The 22,988-nt window shown below is 41.5% G+C and overlaps 2 protein-coding genes across 4 annotated transcripts in view; one reads left to right on the top strand and one right to left on the bottom strand.

The window, feature by feature from the left end:
- Window positions 1-2,515, bottom strand: part of ACADSB (acyl-CoA dehydrogenase short/branched chain) — a 41,246-nt gene extending 38,731 nt beyond the window's left edge. The window contains exon 1 of the mRNA XM_029932735.1: window positions 2,335-2,515. Coding sequence (XP_029788595.1) covers window positions 2,335-2,376 — 42 coding nt within the window. The 5' untranslated portion in view covers window positions 2,377-2,515. The remainder of the gene's footprint in view (window positions 1-2,334) is intronic.
- An 89-nt stretch (window positions 2,516-2,604) lies between these two features.
- On the top strand, window positions 2,605-22,071 carry IKZF5 (IKAROS family zinc finger 5). Of its 3 annotated transcripts, none has more exons than XM_029932732.1 (5): window positions 2,605-2,746; window positions 4,183-4,331; window positions 17,506-17,711; window positions 19,660-19,842; window positions 21,050-22,071. In XM_029932732.1, exons 3-5 carry the CDS (start codon window positions 17,579-17,581, stop codon window positions 21,991-21,993), a joined length of 1,260 nt encoding a protein of 419 aa, XP_029788592.1. In that variant the 5' UTR covers window positions 2,605-2,746; window positions 4,183-4,331; window positions 17,506-17,578; the 3' UTR covers window positions 21,994-22,071. The 3 variants fall into 3 exon arrangements, with proteins under 3 accessions (XP_029788592.1, XP_029788594.1, XP_029788593.1); XM_029932733.1 differs by lacking the exon at window positions 2,605-2,746 and adding an exon at window positions 2,770-3,492; XM_029932734.1 differs by lacking the exon at window positions 4,183-4,331.
- Window positions 22,072-22,988: the final 917 nt, after the last annotated feature.

The raw sequence follows: 22,988 nt of genomic DNA, 5'->3' as shown, positions 1-22,988 counted from the left end.
TCAATTAATTCTGGCTTTCCATTTGTCTTTGATATCAGCGGTCAAAATTAGCCCTACTCTGCAATTCTCTACCCTCTGTACCACTTGCTAGGACAGCAATGAAACTAGATCATAGCTGACTATATATCCAAAGCTCAAAACCTTCAGGGGCTCTCAACAACCCAAAGAGAAAACTCCAAAACTCCTTAAAATTCCCCAGTCCCCTTTCGTTGCAGTATCTCCCGCAATTCTCCTTTTCTCCTAAAATCTAAACCCAGCTCCCAGAGAGGCTGTCTCTCCTTTAATGGTCTTGTACGTTGCTCCTTCCTCTGAACCCACAGGCAGACAGACTGTGGACCCCCACATCTACATATCAGATTTAACTGGATATAGTTCTAACTTTCCCACCAAAAGATGCTTTTTTAAAAAATTTTTAAACATCTATTTATTTTTGAGAGACAGAGTCTGAGCACCAGTGGGGGAGGTGCAGAGAGAGAGAGAATCCAAAGCCTTAGGCTCCAGGCTCCGGAACCCACAAACCGTGAGATCATGACCTGAGCTGAAGTTGGACACTTAACCTACCGAGCCGCCCAGGTAAAAGATACACTTCTTAAAGGCAGGTGTTTAGGGTCTTAATTGTATCTGCCATCCTACCCAATGCCTCATGCATGACAATGAGACCTAACACTTAATGACAGCGGACTCTATGCCAGGCACATCCGCCTATAGACAGGTGCTATTATTCCCCCCATATTACAGATCAGGAAACTAAGATCCACAAGAGACTAAATACCCTGTCCAACACTGCTGGGAAGTGACAGAGCCTGGGTTCAAACCCAAGCAATCAGGCTGCAAAACCCACATTTCTCAACCACTATGCTACCATCAAGATCCCATCAATTACATTAGAAGATCAATGCAAAAGAGTTTCAAAAACTAACAAGGACGATGAGCTGCAATAAACTAACAAATCCCAACAAAAGAGATCTCTGGCATCACCAAGGAAGGGAAGGCAGGAGAGCATGGAGGTTAAGTGTACCATCAGATGGGGATTTGAACACCAGCTCTGTCACTTACTTTCTGGCTGAGTGACATGAGGAAGTCACTTGATCTTTTCCAGCATTAGCCTCCGCAGCCGGAAGATTAAACCAGTACTCTGGAGGGTGGTTTTAAGAATTAAATGAAATGATGCAAGCAGAACAGCAAGAATGTGAGCCTGCAGATCGGTAGTGGTCTAAAACAATGTTGGCTCTTAAGAGTCAAATCGTGAAACTCTGGGAACTGTCTTTCCAAAACTACTAAACAACAATTACAAAATAATACTAAACAGTACCATCAAAACTTAATTTCTTTGCAACAATACACTAATACGACTTTAGTAATTTTCTTAATACCTCAAGACTGTTAAACAATCAAATAACATTAATTCTTTCTAATTACTCAGAGAGAGTCCTGCCTCGGGCAAGCCGCCAAGAGGCAGTTGAAGAGCCTTTATTTAGGGCACAAGCCAAGGTCTACAGCCAAGCAGAGGTCAAGTTCCTAGTGAAATGTTCTCACAAACAGGAGTGTATCCAAGTGTGAGAGGGTTCTGGAAAGCCTACCACCCTAAGACGAAAAGCTGAATAATGGAAACATTTACTGCAGTGTTAAAAATCAGACACAGTATCTTTTAAAGAATCTACAGTTTGTTTCCCCCGGGGGCAGAATTAGGTACAACAGGTGAATTATTATTGGGTGGGAGTTGCAGCTCAAGTTGAGGAAGCTGGATGGAAATGGGCTCCCCTGACCAGTGCTGAGCTCACCCATGGGAGACGTTCTGGCCCCGGACATGAGATAAAGGTCGGGAAGTCTGACCTACTCTGAGGGCTCTTCCTAACTCTGGAGAAGGGCTGCGGAAGGGAAGGCAGGGAAACGCTCCGCTCACAGAGGCTGCTTTAACAATCGTTTTGGAGGTGGAGGTGAAATGTAATAAATTGGGTAAAGTTGGCACCGGAGAGGTGACACCTCTGTAAAAGGCCCCTAAAGATCCGAGACTCCGAGGCTCCCGATGGCTTGCAAAGGACATCTGGGAGCCTTGGCTCTCCGATGCGGCGCAGGATGCTTGCTCCCGCAAAGAAGCTTCTACAACAGCTCCCAACCCCCTTTTCACTAGCTGCCACTCCCAACCCCCCTTACAGAAGCTCGCCCAGAGTCCTGGAGGGAGGTCGGCCCTCGGTGGAGGGGCTGAGACAGACCAGGGGGAGAGGAGGCTAGGACCCAGGACTTGCAGCGGTCTCCCGAGTCCCAATAGAAGACCCCGCCGTCGAGGCCAAGGTGGTCTCGGGCTCCCAGAGTGCCCGCCATTAGCGCACTCACCAGCGCGCTTCCGCGCAGCAGCCGAACTGCCGCTCCCTCCATGGGTGCTGCCAGAGAGGCGACTGTGCCAAACCCGATTAGTTCCTCAGCGCCACCCGGCCCAGCGGCAACGCTTGAGGGCGGAGCCAGGGCTCCGCCTCCGCTCTGCCCCGCCCCAGCACACCACCCTGGGTCCGCCCCCTGGTGCCTACGGAACCTCAAGAGAGCCATATAGCCCCCACTCCGCCTTTGCCCTAAGCTCTGATCACGCGAGACTTCGACAAGGCAGTGGGGCGGGAAGAGAGTTGGAGACACAACAAACATGGCGGCGGCGGCGGCTGCGACGGTGACGAAGACAGCGGCGGCGGCGGCGGCGGCGACGGCAGCGGCGTTAAACAAGGCAGTGGGAGTTACTCGGTGCGGTGGGCAGGTGGTAAGTAGCAGGCTTCCGGCTCGGAAGGCGGCGACATGGCCGAGCAGGAAGGTTAAGAAGGAGCGGCGGGGGACGAGAGCCGAGTTCGCTGCGGGCCGGCTGACCCTGCTCGGGACTCAGCCTCAGCGCAAGGTTGGGCGTGGTCGGTCGGTCTGCAGGGTCGCGACCCAGGGCATTCGTGGCCCGAGGGCGGAATGTGCGGTGTCTCGGTTCCGGGAGCCCCGAAGGAGCGGCGCCTGTGGGCAGGGGCTGGAGACTCCTGGGTAGGGAGCTGCCTCTCGCTCTGACAGGTGGTCGTGTGGGGTGTCCCCGAGGTTTGCGTCTTCACCGGGTCCCGGGGCCTGGGGGTTAGATGAAGCGCGGGACTCCTAGGTGTTGCGAATCCTTCTGAGAATGCTGCCCCGACGCCAGTCCACGGCTGTTCTTTGGGAGGACTTTTAAAACCTCTGTTATCTAATGGTCCTGCCTGGGTTAGTTTCCACTGTTTGTGCACTCTAATTTTGCGGAGATGTGAGCTTTGGGAGGGCTTTGCAGCAAAGACCCATTCAGGTTCATGCCCGCTTAAGTCTCTTAATAAACTGTAGCGCGGGTGACCAAGTTGTGCACCTATTAAGTGCTCTGTAACTGAATTTGCATTGAAGTTAAACCGGTTCCAGCTACCACTGAACCACGTGGCCCATTTGGGATCCCCTTATTGTGCTGTTGGGAACCCTAAGGGGAAGTGACAATTCGAAGAACAAATAAAGGTACTTTAAATTGTGAAATCTAAGGAAATTCGGTTTTGAAGAAACAAAACTTATTTAAAACAAATTTTTCAACGTCTGGACAGTTTAAAAATTGCATTTAATTTTAATTTGTGACATGCTTTCAATACAGCTACAGATTAATAATATTGTTGGCAGATCGTTATGGGGAATTGAGATGTTTGGTGTTTTTTGCCCTTAGGGGCTCAAACGGTTTCCCCAAAAACCCGCGTTTGGGGTTGTGATAGAGAGCATAGTAGTAAAGACGGGACCCCAGTGTTTTTGTTGGGTGTGCTTGGAGGTTTCCTTTTTAACCCTTTCCCACAAATGTTTGTCTAGGACTCGTGCGTTATTTTTATGCAACTGTAGTTGTTCAGGAGTACTAAGCCTGACCCTTTAAGTGTACAGTAGTCTGCACGAATGAAATTAATAACTTGAATTTAAGATTAAGAACTTGCCAAAAATGATATCTTAAGAAATCCACCAAAGGGTGGAAAAAGTCAAGTTAGTGCTTGTTATTCTTTGGTGGTTCTTTGTAACTTTTGTTGAAGTGAACTTGTTGCTTTCTTCTTTGACTACCTACTAGTTTAGTTTTCTGGTAATGGTAAAATTGGTACAAGTTATTTTCTTAGCTTAAACCTGTAGATGCTTATTAACTTTTTGTCTTTGATTTGTGTGTGCTTTTCTTTGCAGAACTCTGTATGGCTTTTCAATTTTAGTTGAAATTCCCTCCATGGCCTTTTGGAGTCCCTTGGTATGTCTCCAGAGTAAATTTCGATTACACTTCATTTCATCAATGTTGGAGTGGCAACAAAAAGGAGGAACTGATTTGGGGTGAAAAGGTTAGACTGTGTAGCTCCTGTTTTGGATATCTTCTAACTTTATGTTTTACTTTTATGTTTTCTAATTTCTCAAAGCCTCATAATATCATATCCCTTTTGGCCTTTAAAGAATTTTTAAAAAATCTTTTTTTTGTAACATTTTATTTATTTTTGCGAGACACACAGAGAGACAGAGAAAGCGCACGAGCAGGTGAGGGGCAGAGAGAGAAGGAGACACAGAATCTGAAACAGGCTCGAGGTTCTGAGCTATCAGCCCAGAGCCCAATGCGGGGCTCTAACCCACGAACTGTGAGATCATGACATGAGCCAAAGTCAGATGATTAACTGACTGAGCCACCCAGGCGCCTCAAGATTTTTTTTTTCTTTTTTGACAGTTCTGTAATCAGGAAATGTGTTCTCCTGGTCTTTGGAGGGTCTGCATCGCTCTCTCTACAAATCAGTCCTCATGTGTCAGGCTTCTCCATTGATGTGTGTTCTATGGCAGAGTAAATCTTTCAGTGACCATAATTATTAGGCCATAAAAATAAGCGCATCTATTAAACTGCAGTCACTTTTGTAGAGGCATACCTTACCACCAAATTAAGCTGTTATATAAGTAAGTTAGTTGCTCAGTTTTCTGCCTTATGGTTACTAACCCCCAAAGAGCAGGTGAATAAAATAGATCAGTCTGTTCCCGGATCATGGGGTTTCCAAAATTCTCCCATAGCTAATGGAAAAGATAGACTTTGGGAGGAAGGTAGGTCATAGAGAATTCTTTGGGCTCTTGTGTCACTTGCTGTTTCGTGGTTGTGGCTGCCTTCTAATTCCCAGCATGATGCCTGTTTTGTTAACTCCTGGTTAAGAGAGGTTTACGTGAGTGCACACGTATGTGCATCAACAGCTTCCCATTTATAGTGTGAGACTGAAGAACAAGCATCAGAAAACTTTATACAAGTCAATTCTTTATCAGAAACCAAGGAAGATTTCAGTTACCTGCTTAAAGGTAGAGAGGTTTTCATGTTCTTTTGGGGTACCAAAACTTGTTTCTTAAATACTTTTTTCCTTCACTGGGTAGCCTCTGGCTGTTTTTGTAAGAACCTCATTTTTGAGCCTTGAATGGGTGGGTAATTTGGGAGAAACTGTTGGCATAAAAAGGGTTTAAGTACATGCTCTCCAGTTTATACAGACATGTACCTTCACCCCACGGAACATCATCCTAGATCCAGCTTAACGTTAATCAGAGTAATCACAGGGGAGACTCAGAAATTTTGCCATGTCATGAGGAATGGTAATCATACAGTATGGGAATGATTCTTCTGTGGTTGATAGAATTAGGTATCATTTAGTAGAAAGAGTTGTTCAGGTTAGGCATACGTCACCCAAATCCTTCAATAAAATTGGAGAACTTATGTTTCTTTTTCTGATGACATGATCTTATGTTTTGAAATTTTGTGTAACTTATTTTTTGGCCAGCAAGCTCCAATGTGTTGAATTTATGGCTTGTGGAAAAGATACCTTCAGTAAAAACATTAGAGTTTGCTGATTTCTTAAAGTAGATTTTTATGGTCTTTGCAAAGGTTTTTAAATTTATCAGTGTCTTAAGGGCATCTCCAGATTTCAGTTAATTTGTGGAGTTCTTAGATTAAATTTTCAGAGACTGATGATTACTCTGTTAAAGACAGGAAGATGGTTTGGATATGAAACCTTTATTTTCTTTTGATATGAGGAGGTGTCCTGTAGTTTCACAATTATTGTTCTTTTTCTATTTACTGTTGCTTAGAAATCGTGGCTGGAGAGGGCGAAAGCTGGATTTTGAACCAAAGACTCCATTCAGATTTCGCAAGGGCCTGTCCTGTGTGTGTGTGTAAGAAAGGGTGTGTGTGAGACAGAGAGAGGTCAAGGGAGCATAAAAAATGCTTAGGGATGGAATGACAATTTCAAAACCATTGCAGAAATATCTGAGTTTAAAACTCTAATTTAAGAACAGTTTTTCCCTCATATTTACAGTGTTATCTTTCCTTTTATTCATAGGCATTCTTTGTTTTGCTATTTTTTTTAAGTCCATCATGCATTATGATTGAAAATCACATAATTCATGGCAGAGAACGCAGTGAAATTTATAATGTGACAATGTGATAATAGCAAAGACTGTCAAAATATGCCGGCCGTCCTCTGCAATTAGGCTCATTTGTGTTCTTAAAACTTGAGCTGCATGTATCAAAACACCATTTTCTTCTGCTTGCTTCCCGGCAAACTCATGCGTTTTTTCCTGCATGGTCACGTGCTGTACCATAGCAGTGTTCGGCTTTCTAATCAGGAGTTGGTAAGATTTTTCTTCATTTTTGAAGCCTATCAAGGCATATTCACGTATTTTCCATCGGAAACATCTCAGTTTTCATGTGAACTGACTAGCAAGAAGTGAGGCTGAGTTGCAGTGTAAATACCAGGATTTCTTTCGTAATGACAACTTTTATAATTGGGACACAATCTGTAGGGCCTTACCAATCCTAAAACCTTTCATTTCTTTCTTCCTCTTATTGTAGGGCCTCTACCTCTAGTACTTTATTGAGCAGCAGTAGTAACAGCAAGCATCCTTGTCTTGTTCTTCATTCCAAAGGGAATGCAACTAAACTTTCTATTAATTGTGATGTAGATTTCTGGAAAATATCCTTTATCAACTTGAGGTTTGAATTCTAAATTTGAATAAATGATTGTTCTGCTATCTTCTTGCACCTACGTTTGACACTCAGATATCAGTCTGATTGGTTGTATGTGTTTTGTTTTGTTTTTTAACGTGGATGAATTGCCTTTTTTTCCTCTGAGTAGTTTTATACCCTCTTCTTTGAGGTTTTAAAATTTCAAAATGTGTCTTAAGTGTTGTTTGATTATCATATGTTCTGTTTTGCACCCTATGATCCCTTTCTGTCTGAAAGGCATCTTTAATTTTGGAATTTCTTGATAATTATTTTTTTGGAAAAGCATTTCTCTGGGTTTATTTTTTTATTTTTCTGGAACTCATTTGGTAAACTGTCTGCTGTATTTCATACTTTTTTGTGTATATTTTTAGTGTTTCTCCCCTGTGGATATTATGTCATACTTTTTTCCCCTTTCCCTTTTATTGAGATATGATCTTACACCCAATTTTTGTTGATCTTATTCTTAATAATCTTTTTCATTGGAGCTGACTGGCTCACTTTTTTTTGCCCCTAATCAGAGGTTAAATTTTAAAGGACAAATGGGCAGAATCAACAATAGTCATGGAACAGATAGTAATGCACTGATTAGGAAGCAGAGAGAACCAGTTTAGATAAGCGTGGTTAGGTGAGAAAAAGCAACTGAAACAAGCTTGTTCAGAAACCAACAATAACCCTTAAGCTTGAGAAAGCTGAGCCAGACTAAGGCAAATGATTTAAAGAGGCGACCTAAAACAGTAAAATAAGATACAAGTTTGGGAAATTGCAGTTTGGGCAGTGTGAATTAATGAGATGGGGGTAGACCATGTGTGTTTCATTGTAACTAAAGAGCATATAATGATAGCTTATGATGCTGAGTTGATGAACTTATTTGTAGAAGGGAAAAAACTGAATCTGGGACAGGAAGAATTGTTTGACCTGAGATATAATGATTTTTTTGCTACTGTTGTCTGAGAACATGCCACGTACTATACATGTGGTGAGATACTTTACGTATCCATACCTGTAAAACTGAAAATACCGTTGCCAGTTGGTATTATTGTCCCATTTCACAAAATAAGAAACTATGGCTGAGAGAAGTTTCTGTTTAGAGTTTTCAAGCTAATAAGTTTGGCCTAATACCATAATATTCTGTCCATCTAGTAGATAGACTTTCAAGTGGCCTCAATTTTTTTGGAAAACAGTGAAAAGATGTAGTAATAACAATACCTTTTAAAAACCCCTAAACATTTTCTAAGAAGCAAGGAAAAGAACTAGTCACAAATGTTGCATTAAGAACTGAAAATTTGGTCATTTGTATATCCTTATATGTTCAGAATAAATTAGAACAAATTATTTGATGTGAGGAGAAAGGAAGACAAAAAAAAAAACCAAATTAAATAACTCAGACTGGAGCCAGTAAACAAGTCCCTCGGCTTTCCCAGTAAACAAGGGAAACCAAGAACTGCCCCATGTCCTTTATCAGTTCCTAACATATCACCGCATCGTTGTATGGTACAGCACTCTACAGGAGTGACATAGTTAACGGTCAGTCTATATCGAGTAGACTTCTAGTTAGTTAAAACAGAAGTTTTGGTCTTAAAACATCAATCATCCTGCTGTTAATTGGGAAACGTGCTGTCACGGAGACTTCTCATGTCGCAACTCCACAATTCTTGCTTTGGAAAACAGACTGAAAAGTACCCAAAGTATTCCAGATGCTCGTGAAGAAGAAAAACGTACTGGTGGACCTTAGTGCCTGAGTTATTGGGATTTTTATTATTAGGACTGTGGTAGAAGGTCGTGGAGCAGCCTGGAGATCCTCAGTTTGTCTAGTCCTTGAACTGCAGCCAGATTAGCACCAAACCATTTTGCGCACCTAGGGAATTGATCTGGGGATTAACACATCAGTCTGCATAACTTGAGCCACAGAACTCGGCAGGTATGCAGTGCAGAGGGTGAACTAGGGGAGACAAAAGCAGTGGAGGGTAGGGAGCTGTTTTTGTGGAGAGAGGACAGAGAAAGGGGGAGAGTGCAGGAAAAATACTCCTTCAAAAGTAGCTAGAAGGAGGGAGGAAGAGTGAAAACACAGGGGACTGAACAAGAAATCTGTTCCCCAAAACCATTAGCGGGAAGCAAGGAGAGGATTTCAATACCCCCAGGATTCTATAGACAGTGGAGCCCAGGGTCTGGAGTTCTGGAGCCCAGTGCCTGGTGGTGCTCTGATGAGGAAATGGGGTGAATCACCAGGAATAGGCAGTGGGGTCTGAAGGGTCTGCGTGCCACACAGGGAGAAGTGGTTCCCCAGCTTGGAGAGCCTTTGGTAGAGGCCGCACGGCCTTCCTGCACGCAAAGGTCCCAGGGGACTCCAGAGAACAGACACATTTGCTGGTATTGGGACAAAAACGCTAGAGTGTGGCAAAACCTGACGCCAGCTGTGTGTTGTGGTTTCCCACAATCTCTGAACCTCTGTGGCTGCACGATCTCTTGAACATAATCTGGGGCAAGCCAGCACCTGGCCATTGCTCAGCCAGACCCTCCCCCCGAGAGTCAGCGTGGGTCTAAGCCACAGGGTTCTCTTTAAGTGTGGGATTTTGAAACACAACCCCACCAGAGATTATAACTCTGGAGGGAGGTGCCGCCTGGTAGGCAGACAGCTTGGATGTGGACAGAGTTGGGCTGGGGAGTGGACAAAAGCCAAAAGCCTGAGACAAAGGAGAGGTGCTTGATAGCGTATTGGTGAGAGCATGAAGTTCTTGTACCAGAGATTAGGGAGCTGGCTGAAGCCATTTCCGTCTCTCCTACTCAGGCACATGCGCACCACACTGATCCACCCCATAAGCTAAGCAGCGCCACTTAGTGGAGAACGGAGCTGTTACACCAAGCCCCGCCCAAATGCTTCCTCCAGGCATATCCCGGAGGACACCAGCACAAGTCCCTCCACCTGCTTAGTGTACAGAGTGCTTCATAGTTTGAGTTCTAGGGGAAACTGGATGTGACTTCTTTCGGGTTTAATTCTGTTGGCTGGTTCATTTATTAGCTCATTTTTCTGCTTCTGTTTTTGTTTAAATTGCTTTTGTTTTTTTCATTTTCTTTTTCTTGGATATAGAAAGAAAATTTTTCTTTTGTTACTTTATTTTTTATTTTTAAAAATTTTTATTTGATTTCATTTTGTTTATTCTGATTTATTCTATACTTGTTTTATTTTAAAAAAATTTAGGGGTATCTGGGTGGCTCAGTTGGTTAAGCATCCAACTTTGGCTCAGGTCATGACCTCATGCTTCATGAGCTGGAGCCCCATGTCAGTGTCTGTGCTGAACTCTCAGAGCCTGGAGCCTGCTACAGATTCTGTAGTTCCATTTTTCTGCTCCTTCCCCACTCAAACTCTCTGTCTCTCAGAAATGAGTAAACATTAAAAAAAAGTTTAATAAAAAATAAATAAAACACTTAGGGCTTATAAAAAAATAAAATAATTTTTAAATCTTCTTTTCTTTTTTCTTGCTCCCTTTTTACTATTCTATCAAGCTTCTTTCAATAAACAGACTGAAATACACCTATGATCTAACTTTTTTATTTGATTTTTTAATTTTGTTTTGTTTTAATATTTTTATTGTTTATTTATTTTTGAGACAGAGAGAGACAGAACATGAGTTGGGGGAGGGGGCAGAGAGAGAGGGAGACACAGAATCTGGAACAGGCTTCAGGCTCTGAGCTGTCCGCATGGAACCTGACACAGGGCTTGAACCCATGAACCGTGAAATCATGACCTGAGTTGAAGTCAGACGCTTAACCGACTGAGCCACCCAGGCGTCCCTTCTTTTTTTTTTAATTTTTAACTTCTATTAACTTTTTTATTCCTCCAAAATGACAAAATGAAGGAATTCACCCAAAAAAGAAAGAACAGGAAGAAATGACAGCCAGGAACTTAATCAACACAGATATAAGCAAGATGTCTAAATTAAAATTTAGAACCATGATAATAATATTAGCTGGGGTTGACAAAAGCATTGAATCCCTTTCTGCAGAGATAAAAGAAGTAAAATCTAGTCAGGATGAAATTTAAAATGCTATAACCAAGCTGCAGACTTGAATGGATGCCAGGATGGCAAGGATTGAGGAAGCAGAGCAGTGAATCAATGATAAAGAAGACAAAATTATGGGGAATAATGAAGCAGAGAAAAAAGAGGGAAACAAAAGCAAAAGAACATGATACAAGACTTAGAGAAATCAGTGACTTATTAAAAAGGAATAACGTTTGAATCATAGGAGTTCCAGAAAATGAAGCGAGAAAAAAGTGCAAGTTTATGTGAGCTAATTCTAGCAGAAAACTTTCCTAAACTGGGGAAGGACACAGACATCAGAACTCAAGAAGCACAGAGAACTCCCATTAGATTCAACAAAAACTGACCATCACCAAGGCATATCATAGTCAAATTCACAAAATATGTGATAAGGAAAGAATTATGAAAGCAGCAAGGGAAAGACCGATCCCATATGTTTTCACTCATATGTGGATCTTGAGAAACTTCATAGAAGATGAGAGGGGAAGGGGGAAAAAAAAGAACTGCAAATAAAGCCCCAAACCAGCAGAAGATGGGAAATACTAAAGATTAGAACAGAAATCCATGATATTGAAATAAAAATAATAGTAGAACAGGTCAGTGAAATCAGGAGCTGGTTCTTTGAAAGAATTGACAAAATTGATAAACATCTGGGCAGACTGTTCAGAAAGAAAAAGGAAAGGACCCAAATTTTAAAAATCACAAAGGAGATCGTAATTAATACTGCAGAAATATAAACAATAATAAGAGAATATCATGAGCAATTATATGCCACCAAATTGGGCAATCTGGAAGAAATGGACAAATTCCTAGAAACCTATAAACTACCAAAACTGAAACAAGAAGAAATAGAAAATTTGAACAGACCCATAACCAGTAAAGAAATTGAATTAGTAATCAAATATTTCCCAAGAAACAAGAGTCCAGGGCTAGATGACTTTCCAGGGGAATTCTACCAAATATTTATTTATTTATTTTTATACTCAGGAGTCAAGATTTAATAAAATTGTTTTTACTGATCTGTCAGTGTACCAAATATTTAAAGAAGAGTTAACACCTATTCTTTGGAAGCTGCTCTAAAAAATAGAAATGGAAGGAAAGCTTCCAAACTCATTCTATGAGGCTAGCATTACCTTGATTCCAAAACAGACAGAAGACCCTGCTAAAAAGGAGAACTACAGATCCAATTTTCCTGATGAAGATGGATGGTAAAATTCCCAACAATACTAACAGATCTGACCCAAGAATACATTAAACGAATTATTCACCACAGTCATGTGGGATTTATTTTTGGGATGCAGGGTTGATTCAGTATTCACAAAATCAATCAGTGTGATACATTACATTAGTAAAAGAAAGGATAAGAACCATATGATCCTCTCGATAGATGCTGAAAAAGCATCTGACAAAATACAGCATTTTTCTTGATAAAAACCTTCAAGGAAGTAGAGATAGAAGGATTATACCTCAGCATCATAAAAGCCATAAATGAAACACCTACCACTAATATCGTCCTCAGTGGGGAAAAACTGAGAGCTTTACCACTAAGATCAGGCACATGACAAGGATGTCCACTCTCATCACTGTTATTCAACATAGTGTTGAAAGTCCTACACTCAGCAGTCAGACAACACACACACAAAATAAAAGGTGTCCACATTTTCAAGGGGGAAGTTAAACTTCGTAGATGGCATGATACTCTATGTGGATAACCCAAAAGACTCACCAAAAACCTGCTGGAACTGATCCATGAATTCAGCAATGTCACAGGATGTAAAATCAATGCATAGAAGTCAGTTGCATTTCTATACACCAGTAAAGATGCAGCAGAAAGAAAAATCAAGGAATCCCATTTCCAGTTGCACCAAAACCCATAAAATACCTAGGAATAGACCTAACCAAAGAGGTGAAAAATGTATACACTGAAAACTATAGAAAGCTTATAAAAGAAACTGAAGAAGACACAAAGGAATGGAAAAACATCCCCTGCTCATGGATTGGAAGAACAAGCATTGTTAAAATGTCGATACTACCTGGACCAGTGTGCATATTCAGTGCAGTCCCTTTGGAAATAACACCAGCATTCTTCACAGAGCTAGAACAAAAAATCCTACAGTTTGTATGGGACCAGAAAAAACCCTGAATAGCCAAAGCAATTCTGAAAAAGAAAACCAAAGCTGGAAGCACCACAATTCTGGACTTTAAGCTGTATTACAAAGCTGTAATTATTATGACAGTATGGTACTGGCACAAAATCAGACACATAGGTCAATGGAGCAGAATACAGAACCCAGAAATGGACCCAAAAATGTATGGGCAACTAACCTTTGGCAAAGCAGGAAAGCATATACAATGGGAAAAAAGGTCTCTTCAGCAAATGGTGTTGGGAAAACTGGGCAGCAACATGCAGAAGAATGAATCTGGACCACTTTCTCACATCATACAAGAAATAAACTCAAATGTAAGACAGGAATGCATCAAAATCCTAGAGGAGAGAACAGGCAACAACCTTTTCAACCTCAGCTGTAGCAACTTTCTCAACATGTCTTCAGAGGCCAGGAAAACAAAATCAAACATGAATTGTTGGGACCTCATCAAAATAAAAGGCTTCTGCACCGTGAAGGAAACAGTCAGCAAAACGTTAACCCATGGAATGGGAGAAGATCTTTGCAAATGACCTATCAAATAAAGGGTTAGTATCCAAAATCTATAAGTAACTTCCAAACTCAGCACTCAAAACAAATAGCCCAATGAAGAAATGGGCAAAAGACATAAATAGATACTTTTCCAAAGAAGACATCCAGGTGGCTAACAGACACGTGAAAAGATCCTCAACATCACTCATCATCAGGGAAATACAAATCAAAACCACAATGAGATACCACCTCACACCTGTCAGAAGGGCCTGTCAGAAGGGCTAAAATTAACAACTCGGGAAACAACATGTTGGTGAGGATATAGAAAAAGAAGAACCCTTTTGCACTACTGATGGGAATGCAAACTAGTGCAGCCACTCTGTAAAACAGTATGGAGGTTCTTCAAAAAATTAAAAGGAATCTACCTTACAACTGAGCACTTGGACTACTGGGTATTTATCCAAGGGATACAGGTGTGCTGTTTCAAAGGGGCACATGCACCCCAATGTTTATAACTGCACTATTGACAATAGCCAAAGTATGGAAAAAGCCCAAATGTCTTTCGACTGATAAATGGATAAAAAAGATGTAGTGTATACACACATACACACACACACACACACACACACACACACACACACAGGAATCTTACTCAGCAGTGATCAAAAAGAATGAAATCTTCCAATTTGCAATAACATGGCTACAATTAGACTATATTATGCTAAATAGAATAAGTGAGGCAAATCTATTATTTTATTTATGTGAAATTTAATATACAAAGCAGATGAACATAAGGGAAAGGACATAAAAATAATATAAAAACAGGGAGACAACCATAAGATACTCCTAAATACAGAGAACACTTGTTGGGATGAGAGCAGGTGTTATATGTAAGTGACGAATCAATTTAAAAAGTACATATGTAGGTGTAGATACCTAATATAGTGAAACTATCGGGATATTTACTTAAAAATCCCATTTAGTTAAAAAAAAACCTTATGGAGACATACATGTATAAATCTCCATTTGCTTGAAATTACTTCTGAAAATATTCGGCAATTTGAATGTCATCTAAATAGCAGGCAGAGGCGGTTGTTTACATGCCCCCTGCTCGATCCATCCCAAGAAGATTCTCTGAGATCCCACGCCAGGAGCGGATATCATAATTTGTGACACTGCCTAGAAAAAATTCAGGTGGAATCTAAAAAAATTGTCATGCCATTAAGGGATGACTGTGAGGTCAGCGACGCTATCAGCTGCAGCGGGAAGAAGAGAATCCCTGACTAGGGCTGTGATGAAAAGGATCTGGCTGGTCATAAAATCATAGAGGGGATTATCTCATGAGGAAGGAAGGGAAGGACTCGATTTCTAAACTTTCTTCCAGTTTTTAAGATTCTTTGGATTTGACAGTCTTTTCCACCACTGCAGATTGAATTTCACTGGGGTAGGTTTGTTTGTTTAGTTCTTAATGTGATTGCCATCTGTGCTTGGCACCCTTTATTTCTCGTGCACTTTTTTAAAACTTTTTACCAGCCAAATGCAAATATATATGTGTAGATTCTGCCGGTGCATCATTAACTTTTAAAAGAAAATAAAAATTAAATAGTTTTAAAAAATAAAAAGACTGTGGTATTAGTGTGAGGATAGACAAAAATAGACCAGTGGAACAGAATAGAGAATCCAGAAATAGAGCCACATGTATGCAATCACCTGATTTAGAAAGGTGGTAATAGAATCTAGCAGAGAAAGGATAGTCTGTGAAATGAATGTTGCTAGGCTATCTCTTTGGGAAAAAAGTATATTTTGACTCTTACCTCCTGCTATACATATACAAAGCTCAATTCCAGATAAAACTATGAATGGTAAAAACAAACTAGTAAAGCTTTTAGAAGAAATTGCAGAAGAACATCCTTAAGAAAAATACTGGTAAGGACACAACTCTAAATGTAGAGGAAAGAAATGGGTAAATTGGACTGTCGTAAGAACTTGTGTTCATCAGCTTATCTTTAAGAAAGTGAAAAGCCAAACACAGAAGACACTTAAAATATACATATCCAATAAACAGCTCAAATCCTGAATATTACCAAAAAACTCTTACCTATTAGAAAAATGAGCCAAAGACTTGGAAGATCTCACTGGGTATGAAAATAGAGGGTGTCTTTAATTAACATAAAAAGTACAAAACTTCCTTAGTTATCAAGGAATAGAAATTAAAACCAGTGTGATGCCACGGCACACCCACTGAAATGGCTAAAATGAGAGATGCAGCGAAGACCTGTGTGTTGGCCAGAGAGCTCATGTTCACTGCTGGTGGGAGTGTGCACTGGCTTAAGCACTTTGAAAAACCATTATGCATTATCTGAAGCTGATAAGTGCAAACCCTGAGCAATTTCAGAAGTAGTGGAGTCCTTGCCAGGGCTCTGGGGGACCAGCACAGGAAGGTGCCCCGGGGTGCTACCGGGCTGCGGCGGCCTTCTGTTTCTCGACATGGGCGCTGACTTCATGGGTGCGTTCAGTGTGTGACAATTCATTGAACTCTACTCTTAGGTTTTATGTGCTCTTTTCTGTGTATGCCGGGCTTTGAGAAAATGTTAAACACACATATGGAGAAGTGACTAATCTTGGATTCATTCTACTTGCTTTTAAAGATGAGGACTTTTTTTTTTTGATAGAAATTACTCATTAAAAGGTTGGAATATAGGGGGGAAAATTAGCAGAAGACATTTAACAAGACCTTCGACATTTGCGTAAAAATATTTTTACTGGAAGAAAAGACCTTTGTCTCCTAGGTGCTAGACTTCCTTGTTTTTACTAGAAAACTATTTCATTATTTGATTTCCGAATTTGGACCATAATTATACCTATGTGAGGACCAGTTTATTTAGTTTGTGATTATACATTCTTATATAAGACTTTCCCTTTACATTAGCATCAGATTTTTTTGTTTTCCTTCTTAATTCCTCCCCCCGCCCACCATTCTCATAGCATGATGGGTAGTGGTGGAGGTGGTGAGTTGGATTTCTGTGGCAGGGGTCAGGAAATTAGGACCTATAGGCCAAACCTGACCTAAGACCTGCCTCTATAAAACTGTATTTTGGAACACAGCCATATTCAATTTATTTACATATTTTTTATGGCTGCTTTTAGCTATAATGACAGTTGAGTAGTTGTGACAGAAACTTTACAACCTGCAAAGCCTAAGATACTGTCTCGTCTTTTTATGGAACACGTTTGCCACCCCTTGTTGAAGATAGACTGCCTATTTCTAGATTATTCATCCATGCAAACCCTATGATTTGAAAGCCTTTGCCGTCTAAAATGATAGTCACTAGCCATAAGTAGCTACTTCAGTTTAAATTAACTAAATAAAATTAAAAATGCAGGTCACTATATTCACCACTCTTCAAGTAGTTGTTGCTGTGTGTGGCTGGTAGCAGCTGCCTTGGACAATGCAGATATGTAACACGTCCATCATCCAGAAAATTCTCTCTGGCCCTAATGGAGCCACTTGGTTTTTACTGTATCCATTGATAATCCCTGCTGATTTGCCTGTTTCTTTCATGTGGAGTTATTTTCTGTTTTTGTCCTTTCTTTCCATCCTTTAAGTTTGAATCCTAATTTATCTAAATATTAAATATATTAAATTTTCACCATTTTCTGTATGTCTTATCTAACTCACCGAGAAAATGATAAGCTATTGAAAGGCAGGTACCGTTTTCTCTGTAGCTGTGTATAGTGCCTAGCACGTGGTCTTTGTCACTATTGTTTTAATACATATTGGATCTCACTAAATAGTGTGAAATTATTTTACTTTTTTCCTCCTCAGGCATAACGAACTGTAAACTTCAAAAAAAATTTTTTTTTAAAAGAAGGAAAGAAAGAAAAAGAAAAAAGTAAAGATGGGTGAAAAGAAACCAGAGCCTTTGGACTTCGTGAAAGATTTCCAGGAATATCTGACTCAACAGACTCATCATGTGAATATGATTTCTGGATCAGTTAGTGGGGATAAAGAAGCAGAGGCTCTTCAGGGAGGTAGACTCATCTTACTACTATTAAATAATTTACTTTTCATAAGTATATTAATGTTTGTGTATAGCTATTCATATGATGAAGACCGCTATTAACTCATGTGAATCCTTCCATTCTTTCTTAGATAAGAGGACAATTTGTTTTCCTCTTTAAACATGTCAGACTTTTGTTGAGGGAGAATGAAGCTTCCCCAAGGGCCTAAAGTGGGCTAGAGAGGCTTTACGGTCTCACTGGAGGGTTGGGAGTTGTAAATATCCTTCTCATCTTCTAAGTTTTGTTAGCTAACAGTAGACACAAGGAACCCGGGGGGTTGAACATCCGCTTCACTATACAAAGGATTTGGCCATGAGGAAATCTGGATTAGACCAGAGACGTGATAGGAGTTTCTGTGGAACTAGGAAAGGTCTGACCGAGTTCAACCATCCAGGCAGCAAAATAAGGAGAAAGCAGTGACCCACTTGAGCTCGCTATGAGAGACCTCGTCTTGTTTGCTTACCACACGCCCTGGGGTTCATTTCTGAGTGTAGCTCAGGGGCCAGCAGACCGAAGCCCACAGGCCCCACCTGGACTCCTAATGACTTTTGTATGGCCTGCAAACTAAGAGTGACTTCTAGATTTTAAAATGGTTGGGGTGGTGTGGGAGAACCAAAACAAAAACATGCAAATTGTATGAAATTCAGAAGTCAGCATCTATAAATTTTTTTGAAACATAGCCACATTTGCTTGTTTGTACATTTTCTGTACCTGATTTTGTGCTAGAACAGGAGAGTTGAGTACTCGTGATAGGGAACATGTGGCCCGTAAAGCCACAGAGTATTTACTGTCTGGTCCTTATGGGAAGTTTGCAGACTCCTGATGAAGGTCTGTGGCCCTGTAGTCCAGGGACCAGCGGCAGTGACCAGGCATCACCGGGGAGCTTGTCGGAAGTGTAAAACGTCAGTCCCCACTGCAGAACTACTGAATCCGTCTGTATTTTAATAAGCTCCCCGTGTAATCTACATACACATTACGTTTGTAGAGTCACTGGCGGGAGAGAGAAATCAGAGAAGGGGCACTGGTGGATACTGGGTGTTCACCGACCAGCAAAGTCACTTTCCTCCTGGTGAAGCTGGGAGGAAACAGGAGGAAGAGGCTGGCCTTATTCACACCAGTACTGCTATTTCCTGGGCACGGAGTAGAAGTGCTTTTCCCATGACGCTGTAGGAATAAAAATGTCCCTCCTGACACTCAAGTGTGTCGGTTCCTGGCCTGGGAGTCAAGAGATCAGGCTTGTCGTCCCCACTGCTTGCTGGTCTTCCTGATTAGGAGCACTTGTCCCTTCTGTTTCTTTATAGATGCAAAGAAGTAGTCAGACCAAGTTAAAAGCAAAGGGCCAGACAGGTACCTTTTAAAAAGCTTTCAAATTCTTGCAGTTCTAACATTCAGAGGTATTGGATACAATATCTTCCTTTACATGCTTAATTAGAATTTTAAGATTCTAAATGCATCCCAGCATCTAGAACATGTGTATAAACCAAGTGGAACACTGCAAAGCTCAACATTAATTGCTTTAGACTCCAGTAAATAGAGTTAGGTTATCTTGACTGCCAATTATACTATTTGTAGAAGAGGCTAGAATCTTAAACATGTGTACCTTTGCCATTACTCCTTCTTCCCCTCTGTCTCCTCACCTGTCAGATCAGGGTAATGCCCAGCTCCCTTCTTCAGAAGTGTATGGAGGACTGAGAAAGGGTATTTGTAAGTGGTTTGAGGTCTCCCTGTAAAAGGTTCTCAAAAACAGGACACTGCTTTTGTGTGAAATTAACCTCAGTTCAGAAAGTCGGTATCTTAGGAGTTTAGCTTTCGTGCTAAATAAACTACCAATTTATGATCTTTTTACCACTCGAAACCAAAATGCTAAATTGAGTTGATTCTGAGATGCCTAATTTCTTTCGCTATACTTTGTTTATAGCTGGAACAGATGGCGATCAGAATGGACTCGATCACCCATCTGTTGAAGTTTCTCTGGATGAAAACTCAGGAATGTTAGTGGACGGGTTTGAAAGGACCTTCGACGGGAAGCTCAAGTGTCGGTATTGCAGTTACGCCAGCAAAGGGACGGCCCGGCTTGTTGAACACATCAGAATCCACACAGGTAACGAGAGACGGCTGGAGAAGGCATTTGCCTGGGGGCGGAAGGGGGCAAAGGAAACAGGTTGATCCATCCTATAAATAGTTCTATTAGCTTAAAATTGACGGTTGATAATAAGGTATGGATAAGTGGAGAAGTTACTCCATGTTTTTGAAAACGAAAGCAAATTGAGAGGAAGTCAGGCCCCTTCTAGAGCTTCCCCTTCCTTAGGCATCTTTCTTCTTGTTCCACATAACATCTCATCATTGACCTGCTTCCGGGCTGGGCAGGTCAGTGCTGACGTAGCGTGAAGCGATAGAATGTTTTCATCTTCATCCTTAGTAAGTATGTTTCAGTTGCCTACCCAGGGACAAGGCATTTACATAGTCACAGACTACACCGCTGATCTCCAGGGCTCACGGTAGCCACCCCGCCCCTGAGAAAGCCTCCTAACTGTGTCTGCCCTGGGCCAGCCGCGGTCAGGTGTCCCGGCTGTGTGCCCGAGGTTTCTCATGCTGTGTGGTGCTGGCCTAGACCCCTCCTAGGACAGGGTTTGGGTCAGGGCCACCCTGGTGCCCGCAGAGCCTCAAAGATCTGACACATAGTAAGTACTCAGTACTTACTTGTTCAGTTAATGACTCCAAATCTCATATTCCAGATATTTATTTTACACCATTTTCAACTCAAATTATCCCTTCTGGCAGCTGAAGGGGAGGAGGAGAAGGTAGAGGTAAAGCGCTAGCCATTTTGAAGGGACAGTTTGTAGAGCTCATACTTGGACTAGGAAACTCCTTTCCATTTTGAGCTTTGTAGTGAATGGAAGGATTTTCTAGAATAAGGCTTTTTGTGTTTTTTCCTGAGGAAGGGGTATTTATGTATGCGTGTGAATATGTATGAAGAAGTGTTCTTGTACAGGTGTGTACATAAAAACCTGTAACTGAGGCATACTTTCGGTAAAGTTCGTGTTCTATAAGGAATACTGTCATCCGTTTTGCTATTTCTTCTTTCCCAAAATGCCAGCCGAAGCCGTAACTTTTCCATGACACTGACCAATAGAATGTGTCTGTATATCTCAAATTGTTGCTGATGAGTTCTTAAGCTTTCTTTAAGCTTACAGGTTTCTTTGCAAAGAAATCTGACCAATTTCTAAATCTAATGAATGGACAAAACACGAAACTGTCCATAAATGAGCTATTTTTGCAGTTTCTCCCCCATTTTTCTTTTTAAACAGGTGAGAAGCCTCATAGGTGTCATTTATGTCCATTCGCATCTGCTTATGAGCGCCATCTGGAAGCCCACATGCGTTCCCACACAGGAGAAAAACCATACAAATGTGAATTATGTTCCTTCCGCTGCAGTGATCGGAGTAACCTGTCCCATCATCGGAGGCGCAAGCATAAAATGGTGCCAATTAAAGGTACTAGGTCTTCCCTAAGCAGCAAGAAAATGTGGGGAGTTTTACAGAAGAAAACAAGCAATCTGGGCTACAGCCGAAGAGCACTGATCAACCTAAGTCCGCCTTCCATGGTGGTTCAGAAGCCAGACTACCTGAACGACTTTGCCCATGAAATCCCAAATATCCAGACCGACTCGTATGAAAGTATGGCAAAAACCGCGCCAACGGGCGGCCTGCCAAGGGACCCCCAAGAACTCCTGGTTGACAACCCTTTAAATCAGCTCTCAACTCTGGCAGGACAGCTGTCTAGTCTCCCGCCGGAAAACCAAAACCCCGCCTCCCCCGACATGGTCCCGTGCCCCGACGAGAAGCCTTTCATGCTGCAGCAGCCCTCCGCCCAAGCCGTGGGGGCCGCCGTGGGGGCCGGAATTCCGCAGAGCTCCTCCCCCGCGAGCCCGGAGCCCCGGCCGCCGCACAGCCAGAGGAACTACAGTCCGGTGGCCGGCCCGAGCAGCGAGCCGAGTGCCCACACCAGTACCCCCAGCCTAGGGAACAGCCAGCCGAGCACCCCGGCGCCGACGCTGCCCGTCCAGGACCCCCAGCTCCTGCACCACTGCCAGCACTGTGACATGTACTTCGCCGACAACATCCTTTACACCATTCATATGGGATGTCATGGGTATGAGAATCCTTTCCAGTGTAACATATGTGGCTGCAAATGTAAAAACAAGTATGATTTTGCCTGTCATTTTGCAAGGGGACAACATAACCAACACTGACTGAAACTAATCACATTATGCTTTACCCGGTTTTACCTTTTTGTTTTATAGTTTTGTTTATGGTTTTTCTTTTTTCTGGGGTGGGAGGGCGGGTCATTCCTAATAAGGTGTCTGCTAATTTAAAGTCTATCTATATATATTTATAGAGTGTAAGTTTGACGGTGGAAACAAACTTTTCTCCTTTGTTTTTCCTCCATAAAAATCTGGTCAGGGTCATTTATGTATTGGAACAGTTAGACACATTGGGGTCGATTTTTTTTCATTTCATTTAGACATGTGAGAATGGGAGTGCAACCATAATCCTAACAAGGATTCTTCTAAATTTCCCGTATTTATGGTCCATTAAATCTTCAAAGCTTACTGCTACTCTTGGTATGTCAGCATACACATTGCAGCTCGATATTAGTTCTGCTGTATTTCAAAATGGTAGAATTACCGCCTTCTACAAAGTCTGTTAACAGCTTGTTTCAGTGTTAGGTAGAGGAATGGCCTTCCAACAATACTCTTCACTGACGTGCTTGTTCAGTTCACGCCGCTGGAGTTGAATCCGTGCTGTTTCAACTGAGAGTCACAGAACTAATTTGTGTAGATCTTGTTTTTCCCATAAGGGAAAATGTAATAGTTCATTCTTTTTAAAGTTATAAAAATAAGAGGTAAAAGTTCTGAAAAGAAATGAAACTTAAATTGAAAATGGGTGCACTATTTAAAATACCTGTTTATTCAATTTCTAGTTTAAACACCTGTCTTTTTATTCTGGTTTATTGTAAAACCCACAGGTAAATACAGGAGAGTGCTAGAAATACCAGAGGATTATCTACAAAGATGCCTTTTTGTTTCTTTTAATTTGAACCTTTCACTTAAATTCTTCACTCTGACCTCATTACTGTCAGGTGAGGTTGATCAGTGTACCGAGACTGTTACTCCTTCTAGTTCTTTGATGACCAAAGAGGTACAGTGGAATTCATCCATCTTGCTCCTCGGAAATGCAGTCCTTT

The sequence above is a fragment of the Suricata suricatta genome, chromosome 2, assembly GCF_006229205.1.
Source record: "Suricata suricatta isolate VVHF042 chromosome 2, meerkat_22Aug2017_6uvM2_HiC, whole genome shotgun sequence".
Classification (NCBI taxonomy): domain Eukaryota; kingdom Metazoa; phylum Chordata; class Mammalia; order Carnivora; family Herpestidae; genus Suricata; species Suricata suricatta.
This window is presented reverse-complemented; position numbering and strand designations above follow the sequence as displayed.